Consider the following 12,735-nt stretch of genomic DNA (forward strand, 5'->3'; position numbering starts at 1 on the left):
TGACGTCACGGTGACGTCACTGTCTGTACCGACGACGCGCCTTGCGCTCCGATTGGTTGGAAACGCCATCGAACGATGCTGTCACGCCGCGCGCACGCTCACCGGTCCGGCCGGGGGATGATCATGCTAATGCTGGCCGGCTCCTTTCTGTGGTTTCCTTTTTGCCGAGGGGCGCATAAGTATGATCAAGAGAAACCGCTAGCGAGCCGGACGGAGAGACGATTGCACACAAGCGAAGGCCACGGTCAACAAGGAGGACGAGGATCGCAATCTGCGACCTGGGGAGGATGATTATAAGGTGGCGCGATTGAAAGACGAGAATATTAGAGCATGCCTGGCGACTGCGTGATATTTCATGTTGCTGGTAAAACTGCTTCTGCATAAAAAGTCCGGAACTGGGTGACGCGGTCAGATCAAAGTTCATGGTAGAAGTGACTGCGAAGTATCTCTGCTACGTGCCAAACCGTTCGTCAACGCGCCCCCAATTGGTGTTCTTCACGGACTGATAACTCGACCGTTTCCGTGCAAGCGAACCAGGGCCAGGTGAGCTAAAACAACACTATGCAACTTGACCGAATTTTGACGAAATCAAGTACGCTGACGAGGTGTTTTGCGTATGTTTGGCCGTTGCCCTCGAAGGTCGGAAAGGCTGCGAAACGCACCGCGCGTGAGTAATGAGCGAAGGGAAAGCCACCGGACGGCGAGATATCGAACGCGCGACCAAACGGAAACAATGACAAATGGTGTCGAAAATTGGAGAGGTAAATAAAAATCGAACGAACCGTGTTATCTTGTGCGATTGCTGATGCGAATGGAGCAAACAATTGCGCCCTCGATATTGAGGGACCGCGATATTGCGCGAGAAAATTGGCTAATCTTGGGTGACGGACCAGTGGCGACCAACTGGCGCAATATTGAGCGTCGAAGGGCAATCATTTGCATTAGACCATCTAGCCAAAGGAAGGAAATTATCGTCCCCATCATGGAACCTGTTGCACCGGCCAGGGACATTTTCCCCGCCGATTTGGAACGATAAAAAAAAGGACATTTCCCATGGGAGGAGAAAAAACCCACTCCACCGCGGGAAATTTTCTCGCTGAAATTGTTCCTCCCCAAAATTAGCGAAAACAATAGCCCCCGGAGCACGTTGGGGTTAATAAATAAAAATGCTCTCCACCACGCGAGAGCGCATTAGATGAAGCGCATGCGAAAGAGAGCGACTGTGCGCCAGCGTAGAGAGAGCGAGCGAGAGAGAGCACGCGAACACGCGATGGCACCCCCAAGAGCACGCATTTTCCGCGAGCATGAAATGCGTATAACGCTCCTGAGCCGCTGCATCGTAACGCTCATTCTTCTGACTCAGCTCAACCAGATCGGTTCGCTTCCGCGGTGCGAATCCCGAGTGTGCGTGTGCCTTCTTCCGGTGAAGGAGCGACCAGATACCAGTGCGATAGTAACAGTATAATAGTAGACCTAGTAACAGCCCCCATTCGGGCGGAGCAGTTTGTGAGTAATTCGTGAGCGGAGCGTGAGGAAAAACGAACGCGTTAACCATTGACAGAAATCATATGCGCGACGACAACAACGGGTCGCAGGAGACCGAGTGTTTGCATTTGCCGCGTTACATCCAAACCACCCTTGCGAGAGCCGGGCCTACTTGGATGAGTGTGAGTGGAAAAGTGGAAAATTCTCTCAGCGAAGGGTACGAATTTTTGCAACCATCGCGTTCAGTCGATTGATTGGTTTGCAAACGAATTCTTGAACCACGGCGAGCGCGGTTCCATGTGAAAAAACAAAACCACACAGGCCACAGGGCGATTGACTTCGTTGACTTAAACCTCGCTTGGTGTCGCGGCTTGAGGGAAGCAAATCCGATTTTCGTGGTCCATTCGCGCGCGGTGACTAATTTTCGCGTTCAGTGACGCCCGTCTGTGAAGTGCGTGAGTTTTCCTGGACGTTCGTTTTTTTTCTTGGACACCTGCAACAGCCACCATGCCGTCGGAACCGCAGCAGGTGTTTAACCCGCACCCGAACGTCGCCAGCAAGGCGTACATCAAGAGCATGCAGCAGTACCAGGAGTTCTACCAGCAGTCGCTCGAGAATCCGGGCCAGTTCTGGGCGAACGTAGCCAAGCAGTTCCACTGGGAAACGCCGTACGATCCGAAGAACTTTTTCTCGTACAACTTCGACATCTCGAAGGGGCCCATTTTCGTCAAGTGGATGGAGGGAGCCTCGACGAACATTTGCTACAACTTGCTCGATCGAAACGTTAAGAATGGCCTCGGCGACACCGTCGCGTACTACTGGTAAGGGGGTTTTGGAAAATTCGTTCGCTGTGTTTCGCATCGAGCGTAGAAGGATCTGTGAGGTCGTCCTGCCAGAACGCGCAGTACCTTTCCATTATGTAACTCGAAGGCACTTCCGCGGTCGTCCTGCAGAACACGATTTACATTGCAGCTGATCCAGGCGAGCGAATGAAAGAGAGTGAGAGCGAGAGGGAACTAACAGGGAAAATGCACGGGTAACGAGACCGAACAAACGGCAATCGCGCTCGATGCTTTGTTTCGTTTGGGGCGGTCGTCCTTGGATGCGAGCGCGAAGGATACGCGAGGCACGTGAGACGGTCGTCGGGAGCATGCTCGAATGCAAGAACACTCCACACTCCCACAGGCGACCCGAGCGGGCTTACGTCAATTTATTTCATCGATTTTCATTTTGCTTGTTTTCTGTCCACCGCGAACGGACAATTTTTGGAGGAAAACTATCCGCAGGCGTACGTGCATACGTGAGACGGATTTACGTAGGTTCGGAGCTTTTTAGTCGTCGTTAGCGTCAATCCCATTGATTGCTGAACACCACTACCACCCAACACTGGTTAGAACTGGCTAGTGGAACTTCTTCCTTCGAAGTTACCAAACCGAATGGGGCAGCATTGGGGGCCTTCGCTGGGCTACTGTTACTGACCGCGCGTTTCATGCTAAGGTAGCTGGTTGAATGAATAATTGAAGGAACGCGGTGTTAATTCAGGTCGATTTAATTCGCTCTCCACCGCCCGGTGAGGTTAAGCGACCTTCCATTCCACGTCGGACCTGTCCCCGAGGCTTCGCAAAGTGTCGATTTGAACCGCCAACGGAAGGCAGCTCTGAAGCGAAAGTTCAAATCGAAGACACGCAGTTACCACCGATGTTGCGTTCAACTTTACTTCGGGAAAGCTGACCACAAGCACTCTTCCCGGCACTGGGCCAGCTGCCTGAAGCGTGTCCCTGTTCGGAGGGGCCTTTGGAAGTTTCAGAACGTTCTGGAAGCAATTCCTAAGCAAAGTTTCACCAAATGTTTGTCTTTATCCCAACGGCCGTCCTCTATGCACAACGCGATATGCGATTGGATCCAGAGAACGGGAGTGGTTTGAAGGACGGCTTTAAAAATAGCTTCGTGTATCGTACATTCACGGAATTGTAGTGACTACGTTTGCTGCTGCTGCTGCTGCTGCACCTCTGGACTGTTGAGGTCAGCAAGGTTGAGCACGGCAAGCCAGCATAGTGAGTCCAAGCGAGCTGCATCCTTCACTCGATAAGAATAAATGTAACAGAGAACAACAGAAGCACATTTTATTCGTGCACTAGCTGCCCTCTCCTTTTCCGGGTGCATTCTAGACCCCGTGTGAAATCGATGTAAAAAACATGGCTGACATGGCCAGTGCGGCCTGGTTGCAGGTATAACAAAATATATATCCTTCACACCAATCAACAGGTACAGTTTCAAGGCTCGGCAATGACCTGAGTGAAGCACGATTATTTTTTTGCATCAGCTGATTTGTCTCTGTATTATTGGTCTCTGGTGAATGGTAATAGATCCATAAAGCTCTTGACACTATGAGCTGTCCAAAGTCTATCTGAAAAGCATCAAGAAGGTACTCCACAATACGCGGATAATATCCTCGATCTAGCTGCTCGTTGGAGGGAGAAGTAAAAGTAATGGCATTATTAGCGTCCACGCTTTGGGCTCTGGAATTTGATTGGCGTCAAAATCTTGTCACTGCACCACTCGGCGGTCTATCGAAAAGCTTCGTCGCTCCCTCTTTTTTCTGCCATTTGCACTTTTTTCTTCCATTTTCGAGTGGCTGGCCGCTTCGATGATTTGTTTATATTGCGTCAAACTGCGAATTGCTGCCGTAACAAGTTCCATCTTTCGCGTTGTAACGCTTGCTTACGTCATCGTTGGTGCTAACAAGCGAAACTGTTTGACGTTCGTATTTAGAATAATTTGCCTATAAACCTGGGTCCAGGTGGTATCTCTGCACACTCAGCGTCCGACCAAGTCTAAAACCGACCGGCAAATACGGCATGCCCGTGTTCATCGTGCCCTCCGTACGCAACCAGACACCGCGCGAAAAGCACTTGCGCTAAAAATATGACCGAAAAAAAATAATAGAAAACAAAGGCACACCAAGGTCAGCTGCTGGAGTTCTCGAGGAAAGGGCACAACCTCCGAGGGGTAAGCGTGAAGCGTGCCCACTCCAACGGAAAGCGTTCTTGTGGCGTAAAGGCACGCGAATACCGAATCAAGCACGTGACTGCAAATGTTGGAAGAATGATAATGGGGTGGGTTTTGATGGCGCAATGAGGGCTCTCGGGCGGCGTGTCAACGCAAGTGCAGCTTCTCGACCGAGGCTAATGTAGTGTCGGCACTTGGTTTCGTTCTTTGCTTAGGTTCTCATACCGTTTTATTGTTATTTGTACCCCCTTGGTTCAGTTGTTTAGATGAGGTATTTTTTCGACGCGCGCGAAAACGCCATTTTAAACGTGAACAAAATACACGCGTTGTTTTGTTTTATTAACACATTACGCTCACAGCTCCGGTGCTGAATCTCGGTGGTATCGGTGGTGCTAAAACTAGCGACGACAAAAAGATGAAACCATAAAATGCCACTTTTACACGCCATCTGCCCCTGGCGTTCGTTCCCGGACGATTCGCATTAATAATGGCGACCTGCGTAATGGAACAAAACAGCCCCAGCCACGGTCGAGGAGCCTTTTCATGCCTCGCATGCACGCCGAAACGTGATTACGTGGTTATGATCAATTTGTGCAGTTTTGCTTCGGCTTCTGCTTCGTCTTTTTCGTGCTCGCTTCGCCATCGCTCAGTTTATCTGTTATCTGTCTATTATCTATTAATTGTTAAATCATACGACACGGAATCGGGCTCTAGCGGGAGGTTTTCCGCGAGCGGTTGTTACCAATTGCCGTCCTCTTCAACCTTGTGCTGACCGGTGGCACGACCCGTGTAGATTACACGTAAGGCCAGGGGTCTACGCGAATTGGCTTTCTATTATGGTTTGCAAAAAAAAAAAGCGCCTCTAATCGTTCGATGCGATAAACGTGTTTATGAATACCGCGAACGTGCTTTCGAACGCATTTGGGACGGTGAAATTGAAATGCTTAATTAATTTGTTTTAATTATAAACGGGCCATTTTCAAAGAGAGTACTACCTGCGCAGTAATATCAAGCTGACGTCAGACACCGTTCGATAATTGCATATGAACCTACGGCATGAAATAAAAGACCTCCTCTAGGAGGTCTCCGCGGAACAATGAAAAGAAAACATACAACAACCTGTCGGGCAAATGGAAAGCAAAAACTAAAACCCCTCAACCGGCACGCTTGACTTTGATCGCTTGTTAAACGGAACATGATCCACACTCCTGCTTCCTGATCTGAATGCACGACATTGCAGTAAGGTCGGGATTTTTGCCAAAGTGAAGGTTATCAGCGATCGCCTCGGCCCAACTCACGCGCGGCAGGCACAACATGATCGATCGTGGGGCGAATTAAACTGGAACGACCTGTTCACGGGAGATAGAATCGACCGGTGTTCTTATCACTCAGAATTGCTGATTTTTTGTTCCCTCTTCGTTTCAGGGAAGGAAACCATCCCGATGACTACAGCAGACTGACCTACCGGAAGCTGCTGGAGGAGGTCTGCCGGTTCGCGAACGTGCTGAAAAACCATGGCGTGCAGAAAGGCGACCGGGTGTCAATCTACATGCCCATGACCATGGAGCTGCCCGTGGCAATGTTGGCGTGCGCTCGCATCGGAGCCGTTCACTCGATCGTGGTAAGAATAGGAACGACCCTGGTTGAGGTTTTGATCGCGCGGTGTGCAACAATCTGCCCGCATTGTTTCATTTTTTCCTTTCCCCGTTTTGGCTAATTCCAGTTTGCGGGTTTCTCGTCCGATTCCCTGGCGGAACGCATGCACGATTGTCAGGCGAAGGTGTTGATTACCGCTGATGGAGCGTGGCGAGGTGAGAAAATTCTGCACCTCAAAGACATCTGTGATATCGCGATGGAGAAGGCGGAACAGCTCGGACACCGCGTGCAGACCTGCATCGTCGTATCGCACATCAACCGGGTTACACCGGGCAAAGAGGATTGGGATGGATCCTTTGAGGTGAGTAGCTGATGCTGGAGACCTCAGAGAGGTTGATTAACATATATGACACTGTGCTTTTAGACACCTTGGACAGATGACCGTGACTTTTGGTGGCATCAGGAGATGGAAGATGCCGAGCCGGCGTGTTATCCGGAGTGGATGGCCGCGGAAGATCCGCTTTTCATGCTCTACACCAGCGGTTCCACGGGCAAGCCAAAGGGTGTTTTGCATACGACGGCTGGGTATTTGTTGTACGCGGCGACTACGTTTAAGATCGTGTTCGATTACAAACCCTCGGACATCTACTGGTGCACAGCTGACATCGGCTGGATCACCGGACACACGTATGTCCTGTACGGGCCTCTTGCAAATGGTGCCACTTCCGTCATGTTCGAAGGTACACCGTTTTTCCCAGACAACGATCGCTACTGGGAGGTCATCGATAAGTACAAGGTGTCGCAGTTTTACACTGCTCCGACCGCCATCCGATCGCTGATGAAGTTTGGTGACGAGCCGGTTCTGAAGCACGATCTCTCCTCGCTGAGGTATGCAAGGATCTCGAGAATTAAAATGTGGCTGGACTATAGCAACCGATCGTTTGCGATTGTTACAGGGTTCTTGGAAGTGTCGGTGAGCCTATCAACCCGGAAGCGTGGCTGTGGTACTATCGTGTGATCGGTAAGGAGCAGTGCTCGATCGTGGACACGTTCTGGCAGACGGAAACCGGTGGTCACGTAATAACGCCGCTTCCGGGGGCAACACCAATGAAACCAGGCTCTGCCGTAAGTATATCGCTAGATATAAATACGCTCAATTTAAGTGCGTTGATGAGCCAGCGATAATATCGACTTCCTTCAACGCTTCCAGTCGTTTCCGTTCTTTGGCGTGAAACCAACCCTATTGGATGAAAGCGGCACAGAGATCAAGGGCGAGGGTGAAGGATACCTCGTGTTCTCGCAACCCTGGCCGGGAATGATGCGCACGCTGTTCAACAACCACCCGCGCTACGAATCGACGTACTTTTCCAAGTTCAACGGATACTACTGCACGGGAGATGGTGAGTAACGGTGCTGGAGATATCCTAGGTGCTGTTATTTAAAACGAACGTCCTTCCACAGGTGCTCGCCGTGACGCAGATGGGTATTACTGGGTGACGGGTCGAGTGGACGACATGTTGAACGTGTCCGGCCATCTGATGTCGACATCGGAGGTAGAATCGGTGTTGACCGAGCATCCACGTGTCTCGGAGGCAGCCGTCGTGTCACGGCCTCACCCAGTGAAAGGTGAATGTTTGTACTGCTTTATCACGCCCAACCAGAACGAAACCTTCGACAAGACGCTTATCAGCGAGCTAAAAGTGCTTGTTCGGGAACGTATCGGTCCGTTCGCGCAGCCAGACGTTATTCAGCATGCGCCAGGATTGCCGAAGACGCGATCGGGCAAGATTATGCGGCGAGTCCTGCGCAAAGTGGCCATCAACGATCGGGACGTAGGTGATACGTCCACTCTGGCCGACGAGGCTATCATCGAACAGCTGTTTTCAAACCGGCCTACAAACTAAAGCGCCTACAGTTCCAAAAAACGGGCACCGGGCAGAAACTTCATCGCTCCGATAGCTTTAGGTAATCATACTGCAAGGATAACTTTTGTTCAGCTTTTTATGTATCATAGTCGTCCGATCGCTTCTCTTATGGCCCCTCGAAGCAGACGGTGGCTAAATGATCGCAAAACATTCACACAAACACAACGGGGAGGAAGCACACGCTCATACATACATTCAATCGAAAAACAAATGCTGGACATCGGGGAACAAACGCAATCACGGCAAGCAAAGGGACGAAAGGTTGGCGCGATAGGGGCTGCATTGGGCGTGAAAGCTTGCTGGCGGATTCCGCGTCGAAGCTTTCCGTCAGTCCAGTGGCACGAAATTGCGGAACCCAGCGCACCCGACCGGAACCGGAACAGCCTCCCACCGGTGGGGAGAGATCGTGGATTCCAGTGCTTTAGGTTTAAGACGGCAGATGGAGGACGCAGTCATACTGCGCAGCAAACCGTTAATCAGATTGGATGGATCATATTTTAAGTAGATGTTATTGCATTCTAACTAATTTAAGGCTAATTGTTTAGTATTAAACATTGCAAGAGCAGTAGCAGTGATGCTCGTTTGGTGGCAATCTCAAACACAAACATAAAAGCGAATGCTGTAAGCATTAAATAATTTTCCGTAAACGGCGGTCAGAAACAAAACTCATTTGAAGCAAGCGCAGGGACGCGGCTCGAAAGGAAAGGCATAAGTTGTTTTGGTGAAAAAGTTAGTGAACGAAAACAGACACGTTACACAAGCCCACGCGTGCATTATCACACTGGTGGGGTAGCATTTAAGCCCAGTGTGCTACGGCTTCTCTTGCAACGATAATATTCATGTTATACACGTACACAAACGAACGAACGCGCAGGGATACACGCATTTTACAGATTTCCATGTTTTATTATTTTCACTACTCTCCTTATCGTTTATAAGTTTGATCACAAATAAACACTCACATCGCTTTATGCGGCACGAAAGCGCCCTTTAAAACCCGAAACCCATCCATTACATTTCACACCACCAAACCCCATTCTCTTTTCGATAAAGGATGCACGAAGGGACTGCAGACACATGATTCCCGCAGGATCAACCCATACTAAACAAAAATCGAAACATATCACTTCTTTCCTTTGTAGGAGAGAACCTTTTTGTAGGATTAATGAAATCTATGCTATCTTATTGTGAATTAGATGTTTATCGACTGTTAAAGCGTAGCGCAACTTGTTCTGTAGGCTGCAACGGCCTTTTACACACCCTCTGTTGTTATCGAGTGAGTGAACGGGTTTCTTAGGCCGGAAACGGGTACGGGTTGGTTTCCTTCGGATATGCGCTCAACCACGCGCTCGAGGATCCGTTGGGCAGCTGCAGCTCGATTTCTTATCATCGCCCAAACGATACATATCATGTAGCGTGCCTACACCCAGGCGAGGTTCGACTGTGACCACAAGCAATCGGTCCTCTCCTGCTTCGCGGTAAGCTTTTGTAACCGTATACTTTTGATGGTGACCCGGCTATGTAATCGCCGTGGAATGTATTGTGCAATGCCGGTCCGTTCCCAGCACGGGCCGCCATGGTTGTACTGTGTATAATGCCGCCGAGGCACCCATATTTGCTGTTGTTCATTCTCTCGAGTCTACACGACGTGGGATAGGTAGTACTCATTCCGACACAAGCGAGGAAAATATATATAAAAATTATACTGTACTGATGAAATGATATTGGAATAAATTGGAAATACATATCGATATTATGCAATGTGAACGAAATGTTTCTTTTCACCATTTGAATGTGATTTAAATGCTTCGGTTCGCATGCTAAAGCTGCCAAGGACATTCCAACGGTCGTTGGTTCAAATTCAAATGTGATTAGCGCTATCCAGTAAAACAGAGCTGAATTGTTGGGAATGAATAGTTCGAAACGGAAATATAACCCGTCCTACGTATAAAGTTTCTGTATTTCCAACTCCTTAATGTAACTTAACGAGATCTGGATAAAATTACAACGAATACTCGGTAATTTTGTTTTCGATTGCAAAACAAAGAGGAGTGAGCTAATGATCAAATTTGCACGATATAGAAACAGAGTTGTTATTTGATTGTTTAACAAAATTTTTGTGTCATTCATTTTGTAAATGTGGAACAAGGATTCAATTCAAAAATGCAGGATTAGATTTCATGTTACGGAATCTATTGACGGCGGACTCGGCACCTAACTGACATATTATATCTGACATTTGTAGCTTGTAACGTCATATACAAGTTTGAGTGCAAAGGATTGTTTGGGGTAGGTTTACTGTTGGGGATGTTTTCGAAAATTTTGAATTAAAGTTACATTAAAACCCAGTTTTGGTCACACAATGCTGTAAAATATATTGCATTATGCTTCATAGATGCTATGGAAACTGCTTATGTTTTCGCCTGATGCATGTCGAAGTCGAGGAAAGTTGAAGCATTGTGTTATCGTTCAATATCTTCGTAAACCACAGAAAAGAAAACAAAGTGTTTGAAAAGATTAGAATAGGGGTGGCTTGGAAAAACTCTGAAAAGAGGCAGAAGACATAACCCGAACTCGTGCCGAATAGAACCGAACGATTGTGTCTTAGAAAACTATTTACGATAAGGCGTGTTCTGCTTTCACTATTGCACATTTAGATGCAAACTAGCAAACAGGCAAGAACGTCCTAATCTGCTGGGTGAATAGGAGAAGTTTGCTGCTTACGCCACCATTTTCTGGTACGTGCCAATATCGATTCACACACCATGGATTTCAATATGGACGAGTGCTACGAGCATGTCCTCGCATTGGTCGAAACAGCTGGAAGCGTAAGTATTGCGCAGGAGGGTAACGAATTCCCATTGGATTCCAAAGACAACCAATCGATTATGGCTCAACCATTCCTTTTGAAGCTAATCGCCTCGAGGAACTCCCAACGGAAGCGTGTCGTGGAGAAGTCGAGCAATATCGATTTGCTAACCGAAACTGACCAACAAGTGGAGCGCATGCTGATGGACGGAATCACGGCCAAATATCCGGATCACAAGTAAGCCAAACCGAATTGCACGGAAAGGATGGAATTGCCAACGCAACCATTCGTGATTTATTTTACAGGTACATCGGCGAGGAAGAAACTAGCGAAGGCAAGAAGGCCGAACTGACTGATGCACCGACCTGGATTATAGATCCTGTGGACGGGACGATGAATTTTGTGCACAGTTTCCCGCACTCCTGTATCTCGATCGCGTTGCTGGTTGGAAAGCAAGCGGAAATTGCGATCATCTACAATCCCATCGTTGGACAGAAGTTTACCGCACGCCGAGGCAAGGGAGCCTTCCTAAATGGAAATCCTATCCACGTGTCTGGTGAAACAAACCTCGAGCATGCGTTGGCAACGACAGAATTCGGAACAAGCCGTGAAGAGGAGAAAACCCGCGTGGTACTTGAAAACATTGGAAAGCTCGTTCGACAGATTCATGGGTAAGTTGGAGATAATTTCGAGCGAATTGCCCATTGCTGCAATTTTCTCTTACCGCATGTCCTTGCAGCATGCGAAGCCTCGGCTCTGCTGCTCTCAACATGGCCATGGTGGCACTGGGTGGAGCGGATTTCAACTACGAATTCGGTATACACGCGTGGGACATTGCGGCGGGAGATTTGCTAGTGCGCGAAGCTGGAGGCGTGTGTCTCGATCCTGCCGGAGGTCCTTTGGATCTGATGTCCCGACGGGTGTTGTGTGCCAGTACGCAGGAGCTTGCCGATAAGGTGGCTCTGGCTTTGACACAGTACTATCCGGAACCAAGAGATTAAAGTAGCAAAAGCATTTCTACCAACCTGTTACTGGTGTACTTATCGTTGCTTTTCGGATGAGTTTTTTGATGTACGAATATCGTAGCAAATGTTGAATAAATGTTACCTGCAAGTTAATGGCTCGAAACAACGCGTTTTAAACTGCTTATCTCTAAAACATTTCTTTTTTTATTCACGATACATCATGCGCACGAGCGCGTGTGACGCTCGTCTACCGTAATGCAAGTTTAGTCTTCACGTACACGCTTGCTCAGAGAATGGCCATATTCTTACGCTCGATCAGTGCCTGCTTTGCTTCCAGTCAGTTACAAAGTTCACTAAAAAGGAGTATTGCTAACCGCAACTAATAGGAGACATCCTCTGCACGGCGCCAGCAGCGCTCACAAACTCAACAATTACGAAATAGAGCAGATGGCCATCGAAACATAGCGATAGTGAGTGTCGTTAATTTCCTAATCATTTCCGTAGCACCATGGCGCGCGGCGAGTTTTCTTTTCTCCTTCGCATCCTTTAACGCGCGGAGTGTTCGAATTGGCTAAATTGGCTCTAACGCTAATCAAAGGCAACAATATGCGTAACAAAATATATATGTATGTTTGTAAAGATGTATATACGTTCGTCTTCTACTGTATAGCTAAATCGTAGTCTCACTTTCCTTCCCACAGGGAGTCCTTTTTGTTGTTCGTGTACTGCGCGCGGGCATCCACGAGTCGCGAGTTTTTTTTTGTTTCCACCACGGCCAGCGAAACAACAATAGATAAATAGAGCGGGCTGTGCGTGCACTCGCGTCTCGCTTCACGCTGTAGAACAGCTTGGGTAAGTGTATAAAAAAAAGCTACCATTTAAAATATCGTTAACAACCTAGGGGCGGCAACAAACTGTGTGTGTGTGTGTCCTGTTGGAAAAAGCA

General features: G+C 48.4%; 2 protein-coding genes across 2 annotated transcripts; both read left to right on the forward strand.

Moving 5' to 3' along the window:
* Window positions 1-1,992: 1,992 nt before the first annotated feature.
* LOC128725624 (acetyl-coenzyme A synthetase) lies at window positions 1,993-9,954 on the forward strand. The gene is made up of 7 exons (XM_053819385.1): window positions 1,993-2,306; window positions 5,920-6,115; window positions 6,218-6,451; window positions 6,515-6,978; window positions 7,047-7,215; window positions 7,301-7,490; window positions 7,552-9,954. Exons 1-7 carry the CDS (start codon window positions 1,993-1,995, stop codon window positions 7,992-7,994), a joined length of 2,010 nt encoding a protein of 669 aa, XP_053675360.1. The 3' UTR covers window positions 7,995-9,954.
* A 671-nt stretch (window positions 9,955-10,625) lies between these two features.
* On the forward strand, window positions 10,626-11,938 carry LOC128725634 (inositol monophosphatase 1). Its single transcript, XM_053819393.1, has 4 exons — window positions 10,626-10,843; window positions 10,928-11,061; window positions 11,130-11,495; window positions 11,564-11,938. Exons 1-4 carry the CDS (start codon window positions 10,781-10,783, stop codon window positions 11,823-11,825), a joined length of 825 nt encoding a protein of 274 aa, XP_053675368.1. The 5' UTR covers window positions 10,626-10,780; the 3' UTR covers window positions 11,826-11,938.
* The last annotated feature ends 797 nt before the right edge of the window (window positions 11,939-12,735 follow it).

This window comes from Anopheles nili, chromosome 3, assembly GCF_943737925.1.
Source record: "Anopheles nili chromosome 3, idAnoNiliSN_F5_01, whole genome shotgun sequence".
Taxonomy (NCBI): domain Eukaryota; kingdom Metazoa; phylum Arthropoda; class Insecta; order Diptera; family Culicidae; genus Anopheles; species Anopheles nili.

Coding starts and splice junctions, on each gene's coding strand:
- LOC128725624 (XM_053819385.1), top strand. CDS start 1,993: ATGCCGTCGGAACCGCAGCAGGTGTTTAACCCGCACCCGAACGTCGCC. Junction 7,216..7,300: donor CAATGAAACCAGGCTCTGCC/GTAAGTATATCG, acceptor CAACGCTTCCAG/TCGTTTCCGTTCTTTGGCGT. Junction 7,491..7,551: donor ATACTACTGCACGGGAGATG/GTGAGTAACGGT, acceptor GTCCTTCCACAG/GTGCTCGCCGTGACGCAGAT.
- LOC128725634 (XM_053819393.1), top strand. CDS start 10,781: ATGGATTTCAATATGGACGAGTGCTACGAGCATGTCCTCGCATTGGTC. Junction 11,062..11,129: donor GCCAAATATCCGGATCACAA/GTAAGCCAAACC, acceptor TTTATTTTACAG/GTACATCGGCGAGGAAGAAA. Junction 11,496..11,563: donor CTCGTTCGACAGATTCATGG/GTAAGTTGGAGA, acceptor ATGTCCTTGCAG/CATGCGAAGCCTCGGCTCTG.